The sequence below is a fragment of the Trachurus trachurus genome (assembly GCF_905171665.1).
Source record: "Trachurus trachurus genome assembly, chromosome: 17".
NCBI classification, from domain to species: domain Eukaryota; kingdom Metazoa; phylum Chordata; class Actinopteri; order Carangiformes; family Carangidae; genus Trachurus; species Trachurus trachurus.
Window position 1 is genome coordinate 30,827,801 of NC_139900.1, and position 24,277 is coordinate 30,852,077.

The 24,277-nt window shown below is 43.8% G+C and overlaps 1 protein-coding gene across 1 annotated transcript in view; it reads left to right on the plus strand.

Moving 5' to 3' along the window:
- Window positions 1-3,356: 3,356 nt before the first annotated feature.
- Window positions 3,357-24,277, plus strand: part of phlpp1 (PH domain and leucine rich repeat protein phosphatase 1) — a 44,465-nt gene continuing 23,544 nt past the window's right edge. The window contains exon 1 of the mRNA XM_083990645.1: window positions 3,357-5,178. Coding sequence (XP_083846771.1) covers window positions 3,543-5,178 — 1,636 coding nt within the window. The 5' untranslated portion in view covers window positions 3,357-3,542. The remainder of the gene's footprint in view (window positions 5,179-24,277) is intronic.

A 24,277-nucleotide genomic window follows, 5' to 3' on the forward strand; every position in this document is an offset into this window, starting at 1 on the left:
CTTTATTCAGGAGGACTGCATTTTTCTTGACTGATCCACCTATGAAAAAAAGAACCTGCCTGCCGACAGCTCACCAACACATTCGGACAAAATGAAGTCAGATCTGTCACTGAAACGACACATCCTCTGGTTAGAAAAACTAACAAAAAAGACTAGAAACAAAACACGAGTGCTGATTTTAGTGGATTCAACAAGTCAGGATTTTTACATTTTTATTGCAAAACCTTTTTGCACTGTAATGAGTTTGGCTTTACAACGGTCTCCGTTTAAAGGTCAGGGCCCAAGTGTGTAGAATAGTGTTAAGATCTCTGATCTGTGACCAGTTTGTCTCTTCACTTCAATGGTCTTGTTACCTGATCACTGATCCTACACCAGTACTCCAATGCTCATAAGCTTTATGTACACAGAATATTTTTTATTATTTTTTACTGTCTTACTTTTAAAGTTGCAATATGAAATTGTTGTTCATCAGATAAAGAACAGTAGGAGAGGTGAAAGACTGTTGGCCACCTACGATGATGCATCTGTCTGCAAAAGGAAAATGTGTTCTCCCTTCATTTCAAGGCCTCAACCGGTGATGGATAGATGAACCAATGCAAGCTAGGAACTGAGAACAAGGACAATTGTTTTGCACTTTATGGTTTATATGTGAGGTAACTGGAGTTTTGTTACAGTTTTGAGCAGCTCTCTTAAATCGGAGCACAGGTCAGTCACATTCCTGTACTCTTTTTTTTTTTTTTTAATTCTTGGGTCATCTAATCTCAGAGACTTTGAAAAATAGGGTACTTTTTGTCTTAGAACCAGCTTCTGTGTGATTCCAGCATCATCATGCCATTATTTGATTTTTCTTTTCATCCATAGGTTCAGTATAATAGAGCATAATAGGAATGAATTTACACAAAATACACACCGGTTCTCGTTTTCAGCTCTAAGAAACAACCTGAGCCACTGGGCTGAGCATGAGGTTTTCCATTTTGCTGGAATCAAGGAACATGAATTCAGCAATAATCTGTTTCCTTTAACATGTCAGTGGAGCAAATGTCTGAATTTGAAAGTGTTCTTTTTTTCATTTTTGAAATACAGAATGCCATGTAAAGGATACATCATGCCAATTAAATCCCATCTCTGAATGCATTTGTATTGTATGCATTATTTCAAAGCAGATTTCCCAGTTCAGGTCTTGAGTGTGCAGCTATATACATTTGGGGATTTATTCTTAAAACTGAGACAAAGAGGTCATTATCCATACATTAAATTTGCGGTAACATTAGACTATTATACTCATCTTGTATTGCAACAGAGCTATCCATAAAGTATTTGCACCTTACAAATTCAGCACTGGCTCCAAGCTCATTGCCAAAAATAACATTTTTGTGAGTCTACTCACTGTAGATTCAGTATTTTATTCACTATTCTAATTATATTCACATTTACTTGTAATAGAGTTATTCCTAAATATACCACAGTCTATACTTGAACTTTAATAAATTGGGTGAGGGCTTTTACCATGAGGGAATTCCTTATGAATACTTGATTGGCACACATTCTGCAGCCCGGGTCTTGGAAGAACAAATGTCCCATTTTACACCAAGAACGACATGGCACTGACTGCAAATAAGTTACACAGTTTAGCCATTTAGATATTACAGATATGACTCTGTAAATATGAGAGTAAAAAATAGACTTTGCAAAGTTCGGCAACTAACTTGTTGAGCCGAATGTTGTCTTTATCATTTCCGAAAGTTAAACATAGCTACTATTTTACAATCTACAGTACAGACATCTTTCAAAATGAAAGAATGCATACATATGGGCTGGCCATTATACAAAGGATGTGAAATGTTTTTGCCTGAAAGAATGCCCTCTGCAATGCAGAACATAAGGGTCATGTTATTTCAGGTTATATTCATAATAAATTCACTGGCATGAAATGAGAGTTCAAACTGCATCACCAATAAAATTAAATACAAGGCTACATTTATTGACCCTTCACAATTTAAAATGTCATATTGCCACCTTGATAAACTCCAAACTGCCAAATAGGCCACACATGAAAAAGCTGAAGTTGATAGGCCTACTATCTTGAAATTGTTTGTTTGTTTTTTTAAATAAGACCAAAGGAGCAAGAGCAAACTGTGACAGCAACAGGCTCAACAGAGGTCCTGGATAGTATGTGACAGTAATTTTAAAGGGAAAAAACAGCATTAGACATTGTTTTACTTTAACCAATGAGGATTAAAACTATAACTTAAAGATGAACAACATTTATTATGTTTCTATCCACCCATCCATTGGAATACATGCCTTTCCTAGATTTTGTCACCACATTTGAACCGCACCATTTTTGCACAGAGACTCTGAACTCAAAGTTAAAATGAAACCGTGCGTTCAGTGAAACTGGATTTTCACGTACAATAATAGCTCAACCCCGTTACCTTCACCACATTTAGAAAAAGGGGTGACCTGGAAACACCCGCATCCCACCTTCCTCTGCCCTCAGCAGGGAAAAGTTTGGCCCAAGCCTCGCGCTGTCCTCCACTAGATGGCGAGATATGCACGGGGATGTGAGCGCGTGCAACGAGCCGGCCTGTACTATGGCCTTGTCTGAAATGGCGTCTTGATGAGATGGTGCTGAAGTTATTTGCCTCGTCACCACTAGTCTAAAATAATTGGACACACAGGGAAGCTAATATCCAAACGACGGAATTCAATGACTCAATTAATAGAAAATAACTAAAACTGACCGAAATTTATTATGAATTGAATCCTATTAAGTTGACAATAAAAGTTGCTATATTCAACAGTTGATCGCTGGTTGTGGCTAAAATGCGCAGCTCCATTGACCAAGGTGACAGTTTACTTGACAGTTGGCACAACGCTAACACGCAGTAAAAACAACAGCGCTGCAGATAAGAGGACGTAACTTCTGTAGCGGCACTCCACACATTTTATACGAGCTATGTTTACTCCTCTCATCTGTTCACCGCCTCACTGGTCTGGATCCGACGAAAGGCTTCATGGGAAATGTAGTTGTGACGTACTTTCTTTCTGGAATGCGGCGGCGTCGCGGCGCTTGCTAGCAGGAATACACTTCCCACAATCCACTGCGTTGTTGTTAGCGACCCCATCTTGTGTCCACCTCATGAATATATATTAGGCGGTATTTGCGTAGGAGGTCGGCCGACGTTCATTTCATATTCTAGCGCTGTATTTTCGGTCCAAATGGGACGCACTGTCACGTCTCCGCCCCGCTCAGTGCCTGCACGCCCTGCCTCCTCTTCCCAGCGAATTTTAATAGGTAAAATGTTTTCTTTTTTTTTTCCTTTTTTTTTTTTTTTTTTTTGGAGCGGCGAAGGAGACTCCGGCAGGGAAAGGGAAGGCAAGAAGTGAATGACTACTAGTGGAATAAGTCGGCTTCACCGCCCAGTTGGCGGACATTTAGCACGGCGGGCACGTATTCAGGCTTTTAAATGTAGAGGTTGTAGGTGTAACCAAGTGCGCACCGTTATTTATTTAGAGTGGGGGACTTTTCATTGGCAGAGATGGAAAGTGTGCAGGCTGTCGCTGAGGATGGCGCGTCGGATGGAGGCGCGACCAAGTTAACGAAGAAGCCCAGCGGACTGTCTGTCGCCCGGGGGACTCCAGCGGATGATGGTGGTGGACACTCGGCACCCTCCCGCGTAGAGGCAAAGAACGGGCATAGCCTTTCTCATTCCGCTTCTACGGCGGGATTTAGTGCGTCAAACCGAACTGTGGCTGTGTCTAATGGCCGGGGCTCGTCCAGCAACTCCAGCTCTCTCCTGTTGAGACGGAGGCGCCTGAAGAGGAACCTCTCCGCCGCAGCTGCAGCCACCGCCACCTCAGCTGTCACCGCCGCCTGCGGCGCCAAGATGAACTCGGCCCTGTCCTCTGCGTCTTTACACACCCGGAGTCTGGATCGGAAGACTCTGCTGAAGCACCGACAGAACATGCAGCTGCAGCCCGCAGATCGCGAGTGGGTGAGAGCTGATCTCCACCGGGGCTCCATACACGTCCACGACAGACTGACGCCCTCATATCCCAGGCCGGTCCTTTGCACTATGGACACCACAGCCGGCGAGGTGGCGCTCCGTCTGAGTAAACTCTGCAGTAAGTCGAGCTCCGTTATGCGCATTTTTTGTAAAGATAGCCCCAAGACTGACCAAAATGGCAACTGCAATGTGAAGTATGAATATAATGATAACCCATGCAAGGTGATTGAAGATTGTAGTATAAAATGCGACCACCTGACCCCACTGGAAACGAGTGAATTACGGGGCCATCCAAGCGACAGGTTGAGACTGCTGCTCATGGAGAATGCAGATGAGAGGCAAAAGCAACAGGACGTTGATGGAAAACTTTTCACCCCTGAATCAGAGTCACAGGACAACGTAACCTGCTCGCTGTCGGACTTAAATTCTAACTCTAACATGGATACCCCCAATGATGATGACTCAGAGCACAGGAACGGTGTGGACAGCTATGGATTAAATTCTGGCTCGGATGTGGAGAGCAGTGCTTTCGATGACCTGAGCTCCGGGGCCCGGCTCAGCGAGCACAGGGACTCTCTGAGTGATGACATGATCCTGGGCACAGAGGCGTCTATCCTCAGCCCCACGTTTGACAGTGCCACGGAGGGCCACGACATGTATGGCAGCTCCTCGGACGAGCTGGAGCTCGACTGTCCTGCGTCGAGCACGAGCATGGACCCCATCTCTCAGCATCACAGCAATGGCATCGCTGCTGGCACGGCCAACTACGAGCAGTGCAGGATGGGACATTTAAATGACATGACAAACAATATGGGGCCAGATAGCAGACTGAATTCACACAGTCTGGGCAGCCTGCCACCCAGCAGTAGTGCCGGCTCATTGTCAAGAGCCTGTTCTACAGGTAATACACCTGACAACCAAGATCCGGATTATGGCCAAGGTGCTGCAAAATCGGGGCTGGCAGTAGACCTCAATGGAAATTCCTGTGATTCCAGCCCCACACTGTATGTGCAGCTGCATGGTGAAGCTGTCAGGAGGCTTAGCCCAGATGAGAGGCCTCTGCAGATCCAGAATGACTTTCTCTTTAAGCTTGGATTTAAGGACCCCTGGAGAGTTCAAGAGGAAGGGCTTAACACAGAAATTGGCTCCTTGTTACGTTTCTATGCAGGTAAGTGAAATGATGCGTTCAGATACATTCACATTATCATCATCATGATCAGGTCTCTGCTTGCTGTGGGACCTGTTGAGGCCTTCCTCTTTGTGCGCTGCACAGCTTTGACTGCAGGTTCCTGTGTGTTTTTGTGTTTCTAACAGGTTGTCAACCTGTATCATAGAACAAGACAGGTGCATTCATGCAAGGTGCATGTTATGACACTGCACTAACGGAGCAAAGCAGCAATTATCCCCCTGTTTCTTCCTGATATTATTTCCATACATTGTTTTTGAATGCCGTCAAGGGAGATGAGTACAACACTAGACATTTGCTGATGACTGCAGCAGTTTAGAGGAATGTCATTAGAGGTCTGTGCATCCCAGTGGTTTAACTGTGTAGTGGCATGAAATGAATGGGTCAAAGTGGGGTCATGGTCCAGAGGACTACCTTGCATCCATACGTCCAGCAGCTCTGGGTTTTGTCTCAGTATTTTTATTTTGTTTTGTTTGTTTCTTTTGGCCTTGACTGTCTTTGTTGGACCGTAGCAGCACACTGTGCTCCCATGGACATGCATGACATCGTTACAAAGCCATCACCACAACTTATGGTGCTCAGACATGGGGCCCTTTCCGGCTTTTGCCCCATTATCATCCTAATGAAAAGGCTGAATGCCTTTGTGGTTGGATGGAGAGTAGGGGTGGGAGCGGTATGGCTGGGAGCGCCATAAACCCTCTCTGTGGACTCAGTGAATTCTGGTCATTGAGATGCTGCACAGTGCCTGTCCTATTGGCATCCAGCGCGGCTTCTGTCACACTAACTAACTGCCTGCCAAGCTGGGTTAACGTGCTGCTCCAAAGCTCAGGAAGCCCTTTTCTTCACCACGCCACTGCCTCCACCACTTTTGCTATTGCCATGCTGAGGAAAGTGAAATGGGGGGGGGGGGGGGGGGTGAAACTGAGTGTCTACTGAGGATGGCTGAGGGAAAACACTTTTTTGGTCTGAAGTTGGGAAGAAAAAAAAAAAGACACACATACAAACAGAGGCACTAACACTCTGTAGCTTCCTGTCCCGAGAGGCTGTTGAACTAGAGGTCACTCAATACAAAGCTGAAACGGCCACATGTGCTTCTGTTCACGTTCACAGTCACATGTGCTCCATGACCTACTGTGCTCTTGAAATACTGGGTTTGCTTGAGGTACTGCTAGAATGATTTCATTTCATTTTAGTTAGCATCATATGGCAGGCTGCATGAGCATGCACACAGGGGGGACTCATGTGGATGTTTTAGCATCCAGGAAAAAAAACAACAGATAACTCCTACATGAGTCTGTGCAGTCAGCTGAGCTCAACCAGCAGCGGCGGCAGCAGTTGCTACAGGCGGGCAAAAGAAGCCCCGATGCCTCTCTGAGGGCAACGCCTCCAGATCCCATGTGAGACAGCTTAACTATGGTCACCTGAGCTCTCTCTCTCTCTCTCCAGCCCCCTCGCAGCCAATAACACCACTCAGCAGCACCCAGGCCGCCGCAGTCTGCACAAAAGACCTAATTCTCATTCAGCCACATGGGGGGAAAGGACACTGAAGAGCACACACACACACATGCACACAGAAAACATGCACTGTAAAAGGGGGGAAAGCGGAGCTGATGATGGCCTTGTGACATGTCTGGCCTGCTCCTCCTGCCATTTCCTTACACGAGCGAGGCATGTGAGGAATGTACGCTGGCTCCTCCAGAATGTCAGGCACGTCTGCCGAGGAGGAAGTGGAGCGAGGGGGGTGGGGGGTGGGGATGGGGGGGCTGAGAGGGTTACCGTGCTGACACATGTTGAGCTGACTCTGAATGGTTGTCCTGCTCAGATAGTGGAGAGATAGGGGCCCGCCTCAGCTGACTTGTTGGCTGACTCTCAGGCGCAGCTGCCACAACTGTAGACTTCAGTCACACTTAAAGGCCTTTTTGTCTGTATGCATAGTGGCCTTTGATACAGGAAGTCCAGTATCTAAACTGCGTTTTATTGCTCGGTTTCTCAGTAAGAGCGACGCACTGTTAACAGGGCGATAACCTTGAAATTAGGCGCATGGGCAGCCAATAAACCGCGCCGTGTCTTTTAACAGGAGCGGCGGACGAGGTGCTCGGCACTCAGCGTGATTAGGGAAGCAGGAGAATGATGGGAAGAGGCTGTTAAGTTGAAGAGTTGCCATGATGCTGCATCTTGCCAGATCCTTTAGACGCTGCAGAGGACGGTTTGACTTTGAAGGGGTCAGGTCATGCTTTGGGTGCACATATACTCTGCTGTGGCCAGATGAGAGAACTCACTTGGCCCCACTAGACACACACACACATGCACATGTACAGAAGGCTGCTTAGATCAAAGGGCCGCTGTCCTCTTTGGCAGGCTTACGAGTGATCCTTTCAGAGCTGCCCACACAGGAGCCTCTTGTAATGCCTAGCCAGCTTTATTAGAGTTTTGAGTACAAGGGAAAAAGAGTAAAATACACAGACTCATATAATCGATACATGCATATTTTTGTTGCTGACAAGCCCAGAAGGCCATGGACCGAACAGTTTTGTTTTTTTTAACTATACCCCGAGTCATGGCCATACCCATTCAAGTAAAAGTATAGGATACAGGTCATTGTCGCTCACTGACAGACAGGGCTTCTGCTCCGAGGACAGCGGATCCTCAGCCCTTCAAGTAATGAAGCTGGCCCCCTGCTTGGATGGCTCTGTTCCCTTACCCAGTTGTAGTCGTCTCTTAGAGAGTGTGTGTGTGTGTTTGTGTGTAGGTTCGCAAGAAAAGGAAATGGCATACTGAACCCTAACACAGACTGGCACAGGGTTCCCCTAGAGGCGGAGGACCCAGAGTTCTTATCCAAACCAAAGCAGCACAGTAAATTATTTAGATTCATTAGCCTACTCGGCTTCGCAAACACTCTCATCCATGCACTTCAGCATACCCACTACTTCTTTTTTTTGTGAGCTCTTCACATACCCTATTAAAGTTGAAATGTTTACTTTTTAAAAAGCACTTCCTGTATACCTGAGAGCGGTGCTAAGATTTGGCCCGCTTTATGAGCGAAATTAATGACCACTGGCGTGTACTGGCCTAGAAACTATCAAGGTATTAATTCCTTTCAGCTGCACACAGGTTTATAGCTCAAGCTTCTGTGAAACAAAAGTCAGGGTCAATAACAGTTTCAGCATGCTGCACCCAATTTTCAGGTAATTCCCATGTTGTTTTCAGTATCTGCCAGCAAGGTGAACTTGGCAGGAAGACGTGCTCAGGCAGAACTAATCAAACCAGTGATGTGTAGTGAAATGTTGTGGATAATGCCTCTCTTTTTACACAACACAGGGATCTATTGTTGATTATGATGTTTTATAGCTTTGCTTGTTTCGTGGTTAAAAATATAGTTGATCAAGATTTTCAGTGGGAGTTATTTCTGTCATTCAGCATAGCATTGTCTAGGCTAGGGCACCCTTTAATGCAAAGTTTTCTCAGTGTGGATTCTTGAAATGAATGTTGATTATTTCAACATTAGTTTAATTGAGATGCTGATTTCCAAAATTGAATTAATTATTTACTTTACTTACTTTTACTCCTTTGTGTAGAGTTGCCCCTGGTAGTTCAAGGTCCTGCAATGTAAGAAAGAACATGCTAATACAGAAGGATGCTGCAAATTCAGAAATGCACTGTACAAAAAAAACACCACAACACATGCACAAAACTGTTAACTTAGAAAGAAAGCTCAAAAGTTATTTTAGCTAGCAGTTGGTAATTGAACATAAAGTCCTGGCCAGGTCCATTGTTTATTAGAGTCTCCCTGGAAACACTTCTGTTGTGGAATTAATTTACAGCGCATTTGTTTATTTTCACGTGTTGCAGTGCGTTGACCTCTCAGGGCTGCCGTATTTGTGGCCTAGCAGCAACTCTGATTGTACCAAGGCCTATTTTAACACCACAACATCCTTAAATGAAAAATTACCACCTGTTCAAAAACCAAAACAACGTGCTTATCCTGACACTTGGAAGAAAAAATAACCCCCTACAATTGATTCTCCATCTTAATATGTGTCACACAACAGATAGTATAGATCTGTTATTCATGTGTTGAGAATCTCAGCAGAATGAAAACAGTATTGACAAATGACATAACAGAACTGTAAAACAGCTGAATTTCAAGGCACGAGTCCTGGAAGTATAGCTTCACTTCTGCTGACAGTGACACAATGGTCTGTATAGACAGGAGCTGTTAACATTTCAAGAGGCCGGTGATAGTTGAGTTACTCTAAAAAGCTTTGAGGAATCTCAATTCAGGGCTTTATCTTTCCAGTCTTACCTCAGGCCTTCTCGGAGGAGGCAGCGGCCGGTGACGTGATGACTTAAAGGACTCTGCAGGGTTTAAAGGCTTAATGAAGCTCCCAGCTCTCTCCAGCAGGCTCTGTGGCAGCTATTAAGCAGAGAACCGCTCACTCCGTCTTGTCTGTGCCACGTCGTTCTCTTCGTACAGTCAGGGCGCCAGATTGCTCCCACACTCACTCTCGCATCTCTATGAAAACATTTTTTAAAAAGACAGAAGGAGAACCAAAACAGACTTTTGTCTTTTTCTTTTTTTTTGGTTTGTGTGTGTGTGTGTGTGTGTGTGTGTGTGTGTGTGTGTGTGTGTGTGTGTGTGTGTGTGTGTGTGTGTGTGTGTGTGTGTGTGTGTGTGTGTGTGTGTGTGTGTGTGTGTGATGAACAGTCGCTGGTTATCCTGATAACAATACGAGGATACCTTCCCAGTGGTTTAGTTTGAATGGATTTGTTATTCAAATGATCTTTTACCGGCCATGAGAGATTTATGAATCAAATATTATTGTGTCAGTTTGGCCTGAATCAACAAAACATGGCTTATTTACCACAAGTAGCTGCAGCATCTCCATAAATTCAAACACCCATGGGAGATCTTTGAAGAAGTGAGGCAATGGGCTGCTTCATCCATTCTCACATCCACATCCTCGCCTGATAGCTAATGGTCTTTCTAAATGGCCCATTGCTGAGTCATTATGTAATTGTGTAATCAGATTTCACACGTTCCAGAGCTCAAATCCAATACGCATGTGTCAGTGTGTGCTCAGGATTTTCTTTGTGTGTGTGTGTGTGTGCTCACTAGAGTATGTGTTCTCCCAAGATAACAGGGAGCAGTCAAAGAGTAGATTTATGTATATCATGTCTCTTCACATGCGGCGCCACGTGTTGAAGTGGTCTTAAATGAAATGTGGCCATACACTGAGCTGGATGTTTGTATCTCTGAGGATTCACACATGTGTGTCTGCTGAGGCAGACAAGGATGGGATGGTGGTGTCAGCTTGTAGCAGTTAAAGCCAAGGGAACTGTTTTCTGTCTAATATAGACTGCCTCTCTGGCTGACATCCTCCCACCCTCCTCTTCTCTCCTCTCGCAGAATCTTCCTCCCTCTCTCAATTTCTCTCATGATCGATCCCCCTCCCTCCCCGCTTGCTATCTTTCCTCGCATCTCCTCCTCCCTCACACCATCTGACAGTTTCCATTTATCTTCCCATATCTCTTTATCCCTCCTTAGCTTATTGCTTTTCATTCCAAGAAATACTGGTCACCCTCAAATTTGTATTAAATAAATAGTAAAATATATGAAAAAATATTGTAAGAATGTTAAACGCTATTAATGAAAGCCAAAAAACAAACAGCTCAGTTTTATTTCTACAGATCTGTTGCATGTAAAAGCAGTCTTTCTTCGCGCCTTCTCTTTGTGTGTTTAAGCTTGCTTTGATGTACAGTTGTGTTGCTCCCTATGGAAATAAGTAAAAAAAAAAAAAAAAAAGAAAATGGGGTGGGAGGGGGGTATGCAATTGAAATTCTCATTTCTTTGTGGTAACCAGCCGAATCTAGGCTGAACAATGCCATGCTGATATGTCACTCCTGTCTGCCTGCCGGCACTTTCGGAGACACAGAATTAGGAAGAGGGGGCGCTTGGGAAGGGCAGGGGCTTTTTTCTGCCCTATGGGAGCAGCCCAGCCTCTCAGCTGTCTGTCAAACTGCCCTTGCTGAACTCTCCCTAGAAGAAACCTCGAAGGGTTGGAGGAGACAGAGTTCATGAGCAAAGGCATGAACACTGTTGGGGGCATGAACCCCCCCCCCCCTCCCTTATAGTTTCATTGGGGTCATGGAGTAGGCTGACTGTCCCCGAGCTGAGCACCAGCCTCTGCCTTGACCACATGCATGAGGGGGGATTAGAGGCAGGCCAGCAGGGGCTCACTTTCCACAGCTTTGATCAGCAGCAGCACAGCCTAATACCAGACAACATCTGCAACTCTCAGCATTAAAGAGGCCCAAAAAATTCCGATTAGGGAGCACACAGCCTGCTTGCCTGCTAGTGTACAGGACAGAACTGTGTCAATTCCTGGATGGGAGGTTTTTAAATACCAACGCTCCAGTGGTGCTTACACTGATTTGTTTTACAAAGCTCGGGTCTCCAGAGAGGCTATTTCACATTGTGTTTGAAATTCTAATTTCATTTTCTTATGTCTCATTGAGAAATTACAAGTGGATAAGATGGATCTAGACTTTTGGGCCATCTGCCTGTTGGAGAGTTTTGTTTTCACACAGACACCTTCCTGCCATGCAGACACAAAAAGTGTGTTTTGCAAATAGTATTGTCTGAAAGGAACTCAGAGCTTTACCAAACCGTCTCTGAATCTTTGTTTGTGTCATTTGGACACAGCCAGATAAGGTGTGTTTGGGTGGAACTGAGCTTGTTTCCACGGACTCTGCTCCATGGAAGGGGGGCAGAGTTGTTGATATGAAATGACCTAGTTTAAAGTTCATCTCTCTTAAAAAAAAAAAAAAAAAATGCTGAAGCACAAGATTATTACTTCCTCATTGGCAGACGTTTCTTATAAAGGAAAGGCTTTGAAAGCAAACAAAAGGAGAACGCAGCCACAGCCCGTGAGATGTATAGTAATATATTATGCAACACTGTGGTTAACGCACGGGACCCATGCTTTGATCCTGGGGATGTATTCACAGCACATCATTCTTGTGGTGGCTGAAATTTTACTACCTTTTCTACTTTTATCTCTGACACTGAGCCATGTGTTAAATACCTGCACAGTCTAATGTAATGCAGAAGACCTTCAATGAATCCCCTCTTTGTATTTAGAGTCTGTGCTGCAGTAACTGCAGGGTTGGAACTGTAGTAAAACATATACTATGTGCAATTATTTTCATTAAAATGTATATATTGTAATCTATATGATATATTATAGTGATATAGTACAATGATATATTATAGTGGATCACCTGATTACTTGAATGTCAAAGGAGTGAAGACCTATAGAGAACAACACTGCAGTTCTCATCTCCAGGGAGCAGTTCAGCGTCTTTCTGCTTAGTGCTATAATGTTCAAGTGCAACTTTAATTCATTTTCATAGCACCGTGTTCAGCTGCAGCAACATAAACTAAAAAATAAACCCTGTACATGATCTACCTAGCCTTCAGCAGCAGAGAGACAACGTTGACGACTAGCTGATGAACATAGTGGAGCCATATATTTGAATGCAAGTTTATTTTGAACACAGTAATAAAAGAAATTTCCCTCAGGAGAAGATGGAGACCAATAACAGAACCAAAGGTAGAGGGGATATTGGATTTACATTGATCAGATGGTTAGAGACATGGCTCCAAATTACTGTTAATGTGTAAACTGGAAGTGGTTTACCAACAAATAACATCATGCCACTGTGGTATTCACAGCTTGTTGAACCCCCCCCCCCCCAAAAAAAAAAAAAAAAAAAAAATCAAATGCAACTATACAAATGAATAGCCTCTTCAAAAACTATTTTTTTTATTATATTGTAATTGATTGGACCCATCATAAAGTTAGATTTATCGCAAGACTATTATATTGGATTGCATTCAATTACACCCATAAAATTGGTAAATGGGTGTGTTTGTAGGAGCAGTGTGTTTGAGGCTTGTGAGGCTGAAAGTCCAGTTTTCAGTGGAGAGGGACAGGGGAGACATCAGCCCATGTGCAGCCAGCCTCAATCATTAACATGGCAATTTGCTTGTCACTGACTGTTGCAGTGCTGTGCAGTTTGATTATCACCTAGGCCCTGGGGGGAAAAAAAGTGGAGCTGTCACCTGTTCCACCAGGAAGTTATTTCTTACTTTGCCTCTCCTGTGTCCTCCTCATTTACATTTTATTCTGTTTGCTGTTTTTTTCTTTTTCTTTTTCTTTGCTGGGCAGTCTCATTTTGTCTCCGGTTCCAGTTTTCATTTGTCTATCATCTCTCATAAGTACAGTTGTTTTATTAACGCTCGCTCAGCTGCCACCCGCTTCTTTCCTATAGCACACACTGCTTCCCAGTCCCTCTGGTTAAAGATTTCCCCACTTTTTTCTCACTATCCCTCTCTTTCTCTCCTCCTCTCTCTCTTCCTCTCTCTTCTCTCTCTTACTGCCCCAGCACCCCGTTACCCCCTCCCACCCTCTCAGTGCCACTGTGTTCACATGGCCCCTGCATGTGACATGAAGCTGAGCCAAAACACCCCGGATGCCCGCTTCAGCCCTCCACTGTTCCAGACCTTGTTAAATTTTAAGCAAAAACAAAAGAAAAGGAAAGGAGGAGGGAGGGAGAAGGAGAAGAAAGAGAAAAAGTGAGCACGTGGGGCCAGGGGAATGTGCAACAACATCACAATCTCATTCATTCACTCGTCCCGTCCCCGCGCATCATCAGTAGAGAGCAGCTCTTTAATTCTTGCTCTCTCTCTCTCGCTCCCCCTCTCTCTCTGTCTGTCTCTCCCCCATTCACTCTTCTTGTGTGAAAGCCTTCCTCTCTGTCTCTCCCTCCTTTCTCTCTGCACTGAACTGGACTGATTGTAGCTTTAACCACAGATCTGGGGTCTGATTACTTTGTGGGCTGTCCTTCTGTGGGATTAAAGAACAACTGACTGTGTAGCTGCTGTCTTCATGGGCAACTTCCTTCTCAATTACCAATCAATTACTGCTGCCCATCAGATGCATTTTTAATACTTTATGGGGAGAGGAGAATCACTGAACTAGAAATAATAAGTCACTGTTTACCGTTATTATTGCTTGTCCTCTTCCCTCATATGAATCTCCTTATTACTTTGTTGTTTTTTTTCCATTATCAAAGGAATACCACAACACAACGGCCTCTAATATAAAATCAGAGCAGCTTGGACGTCTAAGCGGGGATCACTTCCATATTGAACTAAACCGTGAGAGCTCTTCATAGCCTCTGATAATGAATGGCATTAGAGGTTAAGTACAAACAATAACAATCTGTGTGTCTTTGGTCCACCCTCGGGGAACACTTGGAGCTGGAAGTCGTTTGTCTTTCATCGTGGATTAGAGGCTCATAATTCCAATCAGTGATACAAACTATGTCATTGTCAGTGCACACTGCTCATTTAAAGACAGTTTCCTGGCATCCTGCATAATGCATTGTGATGGATGTGACACCAAAATTTGTTGGCAAACTGCAACCAACAGCGTACAAGAGCATTAGAAAATTGTTGTGTTATATACAGAGGTTAGGTTGCTTTACATCTGGGATAATTCATTACATTAATGAAACACAGTGTAGTTCTCCATAGGGATGGGACGATTTACGATTTTATCGTCAATCGCGATTAAAAACACCCACAATTATTTATTGTGCAGAATTCGTCATAATCGTATAATCGCCATAATCCTGAATTTATTGTCCATTTTGTAATCCTTGCGAGGCGCGCAGCACGCCATGTTAAAAAAAAAAAAAAAAGAGTCAAGTCTCACCAGCATGCTTGGCAGGCATCCAGCCACTAGTCACAGCCGCACTCTTGCATAGCATCTCTGTGCTCCTTTGGCCAACACTTCCAATTTAAAAGCGCACCTAAGGGATAAACACCCCTCTATCTTTGTGGGACTCAAGGTAAAATGTGCTTTCTTTGCTTGTCTCAGTTTCCTCCCCCTGGCTAAACACCCTGTGCATTGTGAACTCAGATTATTCTGAGGTGAATATCACCGGCTAAAGTTAGCACACGTAGCTAAATGTCAACAGTGGCAACATGTGAAGACGAGAGTCGAGTCAGTCGACCAGCTTGCTAATTAGCTGCTGCTAACATTAGCTCGCTAGCTAATATTGCCCCGTAGTTTTCGTTACAGATAATGAGCTCACAAAATCACAGCTAATGTTAGGGCTCACCCAGAGGTGTTTATCTTTGGAAAGTTGCGGTAGCTACTGCTGGCGGGGCTCAAGGGAGCACCGCTCATTGAAACAACATTGATACGTGCTGAAAAAAAGAAAGAAAGAAAGCTAGCGACAGTGAGGGAGTGTCACGACTTCCTGTTTCTAGACCTTCAAATTAAAAGCCCTAAAGCTTTTAGTTCAGTCATGGCCGTGAATGGCAGAGGCTCCGCTGTAACTGTTACCCCGCTTCTAAAAGGGTTAAGTCTGATGACTGGAAAGACAAACAAGATGTTGACAACCCGACCTCTTTATTATCATGATAATATCGTTAATCGCGATTATTTTGGCCACAATAATCGTCACATGAAATTTCATATCGTCCCATCCCTAGTTCTCCAGCAGTTAATGATTAGAAAAGTGTGTCAGCTTTGGTGTGTTTGTGGTATCGAATGGCAAAAAAAATACTGCACTCTCATAACCTTGCCTAGGAACTAAAACAAGTTCCGACAGGAGCCTCAAGCAGGGAGCAGTTTTTGGTTTCGCCAAGCAAAACATTCGCCCCACCAATCACGTCCCTCATGATACTACAGTGAAATTCCCTTTTCTGATATTCACCCCATCTCAGAAGAACTGCATGTATGAAATGGATGCTGTTAAATCTGCATTTCCTTGCCCAGGAATCTTGTTGATCGGTTAAAATCACATCGGTTCCCTGAGAAAACCAATTTACCGTGCCAAGTGCAGGTAATTTAAATATACATTATTGGAAATGAATGTAAACAAAACAGTTCCAGTACAGGAAGAAAATCTGATAAGATTTGTCACAAACTGACTCTATCTACAGTATGACACTATCTTCACCTTAGACATGTGACCCTGCTGCTTGCTTGTCACGCTCTCATGTCCGGACTAACATGTACCTGCATTCACATATGACCTGATGTTGGATAGTTGGCTAATTCTGATGCTTCTATAATTGTAATTTTTTAACTTAAGCTTGGTGACTGAATCTGAATCCCATCTGAACTGATGCTTGAATGCCGTTGTTTTATTTTTTTTTAAGTGATAAAGAATTCACATCTCATCCAGACAGCGCAGCGACAAAAACAACCCAACCAATTATCTCCTGCAGGTTTGCTCCATTGTGACCTTTAGATTTTCTCCCTCTAACGGACATCCGCGCTGGCCTTCAAGCTGGGATGGCTGGAATTGTTTCAGTATCTTCAACCAAACCTTTATCGCTTCTTTTTGAGTGTCGAAAATAAGCCTCAACTCTGTAATTGAATTAGAGACATGCTGAAACTAAGCAAGATTAGTATGACTGCAGGGCACATGAAGACTCAAGGTATTTCAGGCTTTTTTTTTTTTTGTAACAGGTAAACATTACTGACATGGCCAATTTGGTGGCATTGAAAAAAACGATGATTTGGGATTATTGTTACTGTACGGTTTCCGCGATCCATCAGGTTAACTAAAGGTAATTCATGATGGCGGTATTGAAAGGGAGACACTGAGGGAAGCTCTTTTGGCTCAAGGTAATATTGACCATGACTGCAATGTCGCGAAAAGAATAGAGAGAAAGACGAGGAGCTGAGAACGCCGAGCTCTGAATGTAAAATGTCCTCGCTTCATTTCTGTCAGTGACAGGCATTATTAATGCAGTGGTACAAATGAACAGGGAAACCCAGGGCGACAAACAGACGGGAGTCCCTGCAAGCTAATTAATCACTGACGTACATAAACACAGACACACACACACATATAAACTCCACGCTCACTCCAACACAATCAGCTTTAACCTTTTGTGCAACATCAAACCTTCCCCGGCTCACCAATTAGCGTTCTCATCTGGCCTAAAGCCTCGGTATCAGAGGGAGGTGTTGTCAGCCTCGCTCCTTTATCGACACTCTCCCTTCATCCCTGGCGCTCATATTTCACCCTCCCCTGATGCACTTCCCAGGGGGGGTTGAATGCGAGGTGGGTAAACCTAAACCTCTGTGTCTGGTAGGGGGTTCTTGTACAGGTGCTTAAGATGACAATACCTCACTCCCCTTTCTCTTTCTCGCTCTCTGTACAGTAGAAGGCTCTGCACTTTATCAAAGCTCTATGGAGTACTGCAGTACAGGCTGCTGCTGCTGCTGCTGCTATACACAGGCCATTAGCAACTCCTGAGTGACAGAATGTGGAGGCTGAAGTGACACAGTGATGCTGCTGATGAGCAACCGGTGCCCTGAACCATGAGATGTCATGTGTGTGTGTTTGAGAAACCTCTCCCAAGATTTGGGTAAATCTCAAAAACATGCTCAGCAGGATAATCTGATCGTCTTTTCCTTATTGTCATATTACCTATTTCCTAATAGAGATTAATTGGCTTCGAGTCCGAATGGAAAACTCAAGTGTTTAATTTAAAAAAGGAAATTCCACCTGTGTGAAAACATGGAACCAACCAGTTTTTGGTATTTTTCAATCCAAGGTTAGTTCATTTGTTACAATAGCTTGTTTTCACAGAAGGTCTTCCGTGGTCTGGAGAGAGGTTTCCATCATCTAAAATAAAAATAAATAAGTGATGTCATTGGGGTTATTTTTTGGCTTTGGCTTTGACACTGTGATTGTATAACAGACAGCCTGCATTATTGCACACCAACTCTTTTTTACCAAAGCCACAAGTGTATACCACACTGCATTTTTTTTTCTTTTTTACTGCACATGTTGCATCAGCATGTGACAAATAATCTTTACAGAGATAGACAGATATGGGCATTAATCAGAAAGGGGCAGTCTAACACAATCATGTTGCATAATGGTACATATAGTACCCGACGTTTTTGGCACTTGAGCCATATGAGGAGCTAAAACTGCGCTGCACTGATTTTGACTGTTATGTCTTACTGCCGCTATGGCAATAAGACAATAAACTGCTGTACCCCTATGTAATAGCTCTTTAAGACATAAAGTAAATGATGCATGCATTGATTAATTGACAAGATATCCCAGCACTAAACTGGAGTTGAAATGATCCATGGAAAATATGCATGTGTCAGGCATGTAGTCTGCATGTTGTGAGTCAATATGACAGCATATATCAGAGAGGGGTTATTATAATGTTACATAGACTGTAATGGAGCTGACAGTGGACGCATAAAGCTCAGTTCATACCTGGGTTAAAAGCTCCTCTAGGCAGAGAATCTACCTCACTGTTGTCACACATTGTTTGTTGGCTTCTGGGATTTGCTTTAATTGCATTCTCCACTACATGCTGCAGCTCGCCTTTTTTTCTTTTCTTTTCTTTTCTTTTTTGTCATTGTGCACGCTCTGCCCATGTGCAGGCCTGATTATGTGTCCTCATGTGTTGGTGAGAGGTCTGTAAGACTGAAGGCGAGTGCTGCATCATTCATGAGTGTGTGCCACCCTGTGCCTGGACTGCAGTGACCCGTAACTGTCAACAGTGTATCCTTGAGCGTGATGGCACAGGCTGTGCTGAGGACACACTGCAGGGACCACTGCCATGTGGAGGGCTGTGCATGGTGGGTGGGGCCAGGGGTGTGGCCAGTCTGGGGCCGGAGTGGAAGCTGTGAATGCAGATGAGGTGCTGTACAGGAAATAGCGATGTAGTACATTATCTGGGGCTTTTTGGAAGTTCTCTCTCTTTTGTTTGCTTCTCTTCCTCTTTGGGAGAGGTCAGAGAGAAATATCAGCTCCAGAGCAGCAACCCTGGATGCTACCTCAGGACACTTAAGCAGGGTGGATCCTGCACTTACATATTTTAAAAGATGGCCGGGGTTATGAAGTGAAGAAAGGGAGGTCAGGTTGTGAATAAGCCGGGGCCAGAAACGGAGAATCCCTGCAAGGACTGACACATGAAACCGCTCTGATTGTAAATCTGAGCAGAAGAAAAATTGGTAGAAGAATGAAGAGTTAGAGTGTGGTTGACAGCTGGAGATATTGAAACCTGATGTGATATACTTCAGGGAGGAAGATAAGGAGGAAAAACTAAGATATTTCAGTGGAGCTGAGACCCTCCCTGCTCTCTGAAAAACTAAAATATGCACACACACACATGGTGTAAACCTCTCTGGTGATGACCTGTGCGTGTGTGTGTATGTGTGTGTTTGCAAAGAAAGACAGAGACCCATTACATAACAGGGCACCGTGGCTCTCCTGCCAATTTACTATCAACACACAACAGTAACTCAGTTCACGCATGTGCAGGCTTGCATTAGATTGTGTGTGTGGAAGCACAGCCTCCCGTTCTGTTTCTCACGCATTCGTGACCTGCTGGTTGTTCATTATTTCTCAACATAGCATAGTCTCTTCCACACCAACGGACGAGTTGATCATGCATTTTAACTATCTACACGGAACAGCCTTACATAAACTCTGGGTGGGTTTGACGGAGAATTCAGCTGACCTTTTCACTTGACAGATATTACACACTGACTGGAGCTGATTGAGACACCAAAGTCTTTTTTTCTGTGTTGTTAACTTAAAACAAAAAAGATAAGCACTGAATTAGCCCCGACGCTATGATGTAAGGTCTTGTCAGAAGGCTCGCTTGGTTCCACGTCGTCAGTTAATAGATCTCAGTGCTCTTATTACATCTGTGGTGAAGACAGCGTTTGCTCTTGTTAAAAGGAATCTGTGTGTGCTGACTATTATTAGTTTTTTGCTTTTCTTTTACCACATTAATCATATATATATATATATTTTTTTTTCATTGTATCATTTAATCACTTAATGTTGCCTAGTAAATTTCTGAGAAGGTGTCCATAACAAAATAAGAAACACAAACGTCGTGATGATCATTCAGTGTTGATATGCTTAGAGGATTTCAGTTCAGTCGCTGGTGCTACCGCTGAAGATGTCATGATTAACTCAAGTCCCAGAGCTTGTATCAAAATGACACGTTCATCAATCATTGGGGGCAGGCAACACTTTAGCAGCTGCACTGTCAGAAACACAACAACACAAATGGATGAGCAGCTAGTGAAGGTTGTGTACTGCATGCATCACTGTACACATACTTGTACATAAATGTGTTTCAGCTGTGAACAGCTGTTCAGCTGCTCTTCCAGTCCATGTCATTAGGAGACATATGAGCGACTGTGCACACGTATTACTTGCAAAGTGCGCATGCACCGGCTCTTGACTCCTAAATGTGGTCCATTGTGAGATTCCTGTGAATCCCAATGTGCAGGTGCACACTAATTGCAGGAATCTGTAAAGCATTATGTCAGACTGGTGCTAATGGCAGCTGTTATACACAGCTAATGAGTGCATATATGTTGAACTTGAATACGTATTATAACTTTCCAAAAAAAAAAAAAACACAGGTTTGCAAATACATAGTATATCATACACTTACAAGATAAGTGGTAAATTAATACCCAAATTGTTCCCTGTAATAATCTATTATCGGAGTTAATCTTTTCCTTTATTGCACTCCACTGACTGTAGTTGTGCGTGCATGCACACAGTTTACCAAATGATAAAAAAGAGATGATGGTCAAAACAACCAAAATGAAACAGCTCTGCATGCATGAGGTTCACAGCTGGATGAGATTAGCTCAGCTAGCCTCATAGCACTTCCCTCTTGTGAGTCTTTCTGCCTGAGGTGACAGGATATGCCTGTAGCCAATTGATATCCGTCTGTTTATACATGTGTTAATCTATCTATACACTTTTTCATTCTCGTATCTATTTAAGACATCTCTGTTCGGCCTGGCCTTGTTTTTCTTTTACCCTTCTGTCCTATATTTGAATCTCTCTTTATGTCCACCCCCCTCCCTCTTGCCAGTGACCAGCTTTCTGTATTCTCTCCTGTGCTGCAACATGCAGCTATAATGAACCCTCTTTTTTTTTTTCTCCTGTGCTTTTATTTATTTAATATCTATTTCATTTATTATTATTATTACTGTCCTCATCTACACGTTCACCCACAAACATTCTTAATAATTCATCTGGGAGCTCTGCACATTTTTGAAGCCTCGCAATCATACATAGATTTACACGCGTGCATTCAGTTAATGTACACACTCGCACATGTACACAATATTGTATGCATGAGCGCAGTGACAGCGTGTGCATTCGCTTACACACAAGCGTGTGTGTGTGTGTGTGTGTGTGTGTGTCTATGTGTGCTCTGAGCTAGCTGATCAGTGGGCTCGTGTTTTCCAATGTAAGGTTTCGTAACACACACTCATTACATAACAGCAGCAGGAGGGAAGAGAAGGAGAGGGGGAGCACACATTTATGTACGTCAGCATCCGACCCTTTCACTCACACAGGGAATCACTGGGGAGAATCTTTCTTTCTTTTTTTTCCACACACTGATGCCGGCACCTGCAATCTGAACCATCCATAATGCAGTTCTCCTCTCTGTCCGCTGCATATGGTTGTATTTTTAGGTTAATATTGATTGAGTGAGACGACGAAGCATGTTCACAATGCAGCTGCTATAGTGTGAAGGACGGCGCTGCTCACGAAACTGCTGTTGTTTCTTTCTCTTAAGGGCACATCAGTCATTTATTAAATAATTCATAGCTGCAAAACCTGATTTATAAACCTCTTTTCACGTTGTAGCTCTTCGTTCCAGCTGTCGGGCATATGAGTTATGATTGCGCATTTGCATCAGGTTAGTAATATAACATTTGAGGATCTAAAGTGGACTGAGTTTCGGCTGCTGTGCATGAAGTCATCCTGTAAATTAAAAATGCAGGACACTGACTGAGACTGCAAGTGGGTCAAATTTAAGAAAAAAGAAAAAGACAATAATTCAGCATTACAGTACAGAGCACTACAAATCCTCCTTCAGGTCATCCCTGTGCCGTTATGCATCCACACACTGCCCCTACAGGCGGTGTGTGGCAACGCACTGACCTGATAACTGGAGATGTACAATGGCTTTAATAGCAGAGGGCTGTTTAGTTCCCTTCTCCCCAGAGGCAAAGGGTAATAATGGTTTGATGGGGAAGATATTGCAGGCTGTGACCTCATTTGGATGCAGGATTTGTTTCACTGGACTGAAAGACGAGGTTTCGCTCAGTGTCGACTGTGCGCGCGCCTGTGTGTGTGTGTGCGCGCGCCTGTGTGCGCTACTGTCTGATTGTGTCCTTCCAGGTGACATATTTAGGAGAGATGAGCAATCAGACATCAGGACATCCATCCATCTATTAATTATCCACTTTGCCCTCTCTCCCGGGGATGGAGGGACGTCTCATGGTCACCTGAGCCATGGCAACGTGTTTTCCCAGAGCTCCCTGGCCAGAGAGCCCTGCTCCTTAATGCTACATCACCAGCTGAGCGCTGTGCAGACTGAGGTTGGGGGGGCGGGGGGGGTGCTATCACCTCAGCTAAGCTATTTAAGCTGAAGGATGTTCAGTGTCTGACAATAGACAGGAGCACAAAGCAATGTCACTCAGCTTTTTACTAGAAGGACTGGAAGCACTCAGCAGTCTACTGAGAACAACTGTCACCTTATGAATTAATAGCAGATAATATTTTACAATTCCTAGATTATTAAAATTCTATACCGTTCCCTTTTTAAAAATCATTACCATTCACAGATGAACTAATCTAAATGCTTAACATTCTAATCATGTTTAATTGTTTTATTAATTAATGAGACAATGAGAGCAAGCTGCAACATAGATGATTATATAAATACTCATTCTGCTAATCAGCAGCTTGTGGTGCTGTCCAAACACTGCAGAGTCCACAGCTGTTTATTGTGATTTCACTGTTCAATGCACGTTTGAGTCAGCTTTGAATGAATATATTCCATATTATTAATGACTCAATACAGCTTAGTTATTTTGTTGGAATGAAAATTATTATTATAATTTATCATTGAGGAAGACACAAGCGTCAGATTTTGTGGAAACTTGTCCCTTAGTTTCACTTCATGTACTGCTTCATCATCTGGGGACCATAAATGTCCGCACAGATCAACATCCGTGCTCTCCAGCTTGTCCTTGTTTGATGTTTTGACTGCCGAACATTTTGTTTAATGAAGCCTCCCGAGCAGTCAAAATGTTGAAAGTGAACACAACCGAACACACAGACACAAGAAGGCCCGTGTGCAAATTTAGCGACACACAGAGATAATGAAGGAGCATCTCACTTATTTCCCATGCAAACACGTACCTCATCTTATCACTTTTACACAAAGGACAGCTTGACACATTTCACGCGCCAACACCTCCTCAGTCCCAGAGGGGGTTGCGTGCCCTGCTACCTCTATAGACCCAGTTATGTTAGAATGTGTGGGAACTTTTTTTTTTTTTTTTAAAGGTTGTTTGCAGGATTAAGAAACGACTAATTACGGATCGCACGTTTCAGAAAGTGTAAAGCTAAACGACATTCCTGATGACGTTCCCTGTCACCGCATGTTCACAGTTTCAGCGTGTGCATCGCCGTGAAAGGTGAAGTGTAAAGCGAGCAAAAAAAAAAAATGGGACACTTAAGGTGAGCGCGGCGAGCAGCCTGTCGCCCACGATGGCCTTTGCCACCTCCCAGCAAGGTTCGTCAACCGCTGCCTGAGCGGACAGTTGGCTTAACCCGGCCTGTCACGTTGGATCTGAGTAATCACCTCAAGTCATCCACAGAGAATGAGAAAGACAGAGAGGGGAGCTGGGAAGACAAATAGAGGAGTGGAGCCATTTAGACAAAGAAACATAGCTGATCAGATGTGGGAATCGCATCCCTCCCTCTCGCCTGCAAACAACACACACCTTTGGGTAGATGCATTGTAACATTGTGTTTGTGTTTGTGTGTGGGTGGGTGTGTGTGTGTGTGTTTTGAACAGAGGGACGTGCAGCTATTTGTGTCACAGAGTAACAGCTGGCCTCGCTCTGACTTACATCCATTTCTCCGTTGCCTCCCCACCAACTCCCCTCAACTCCAGTTT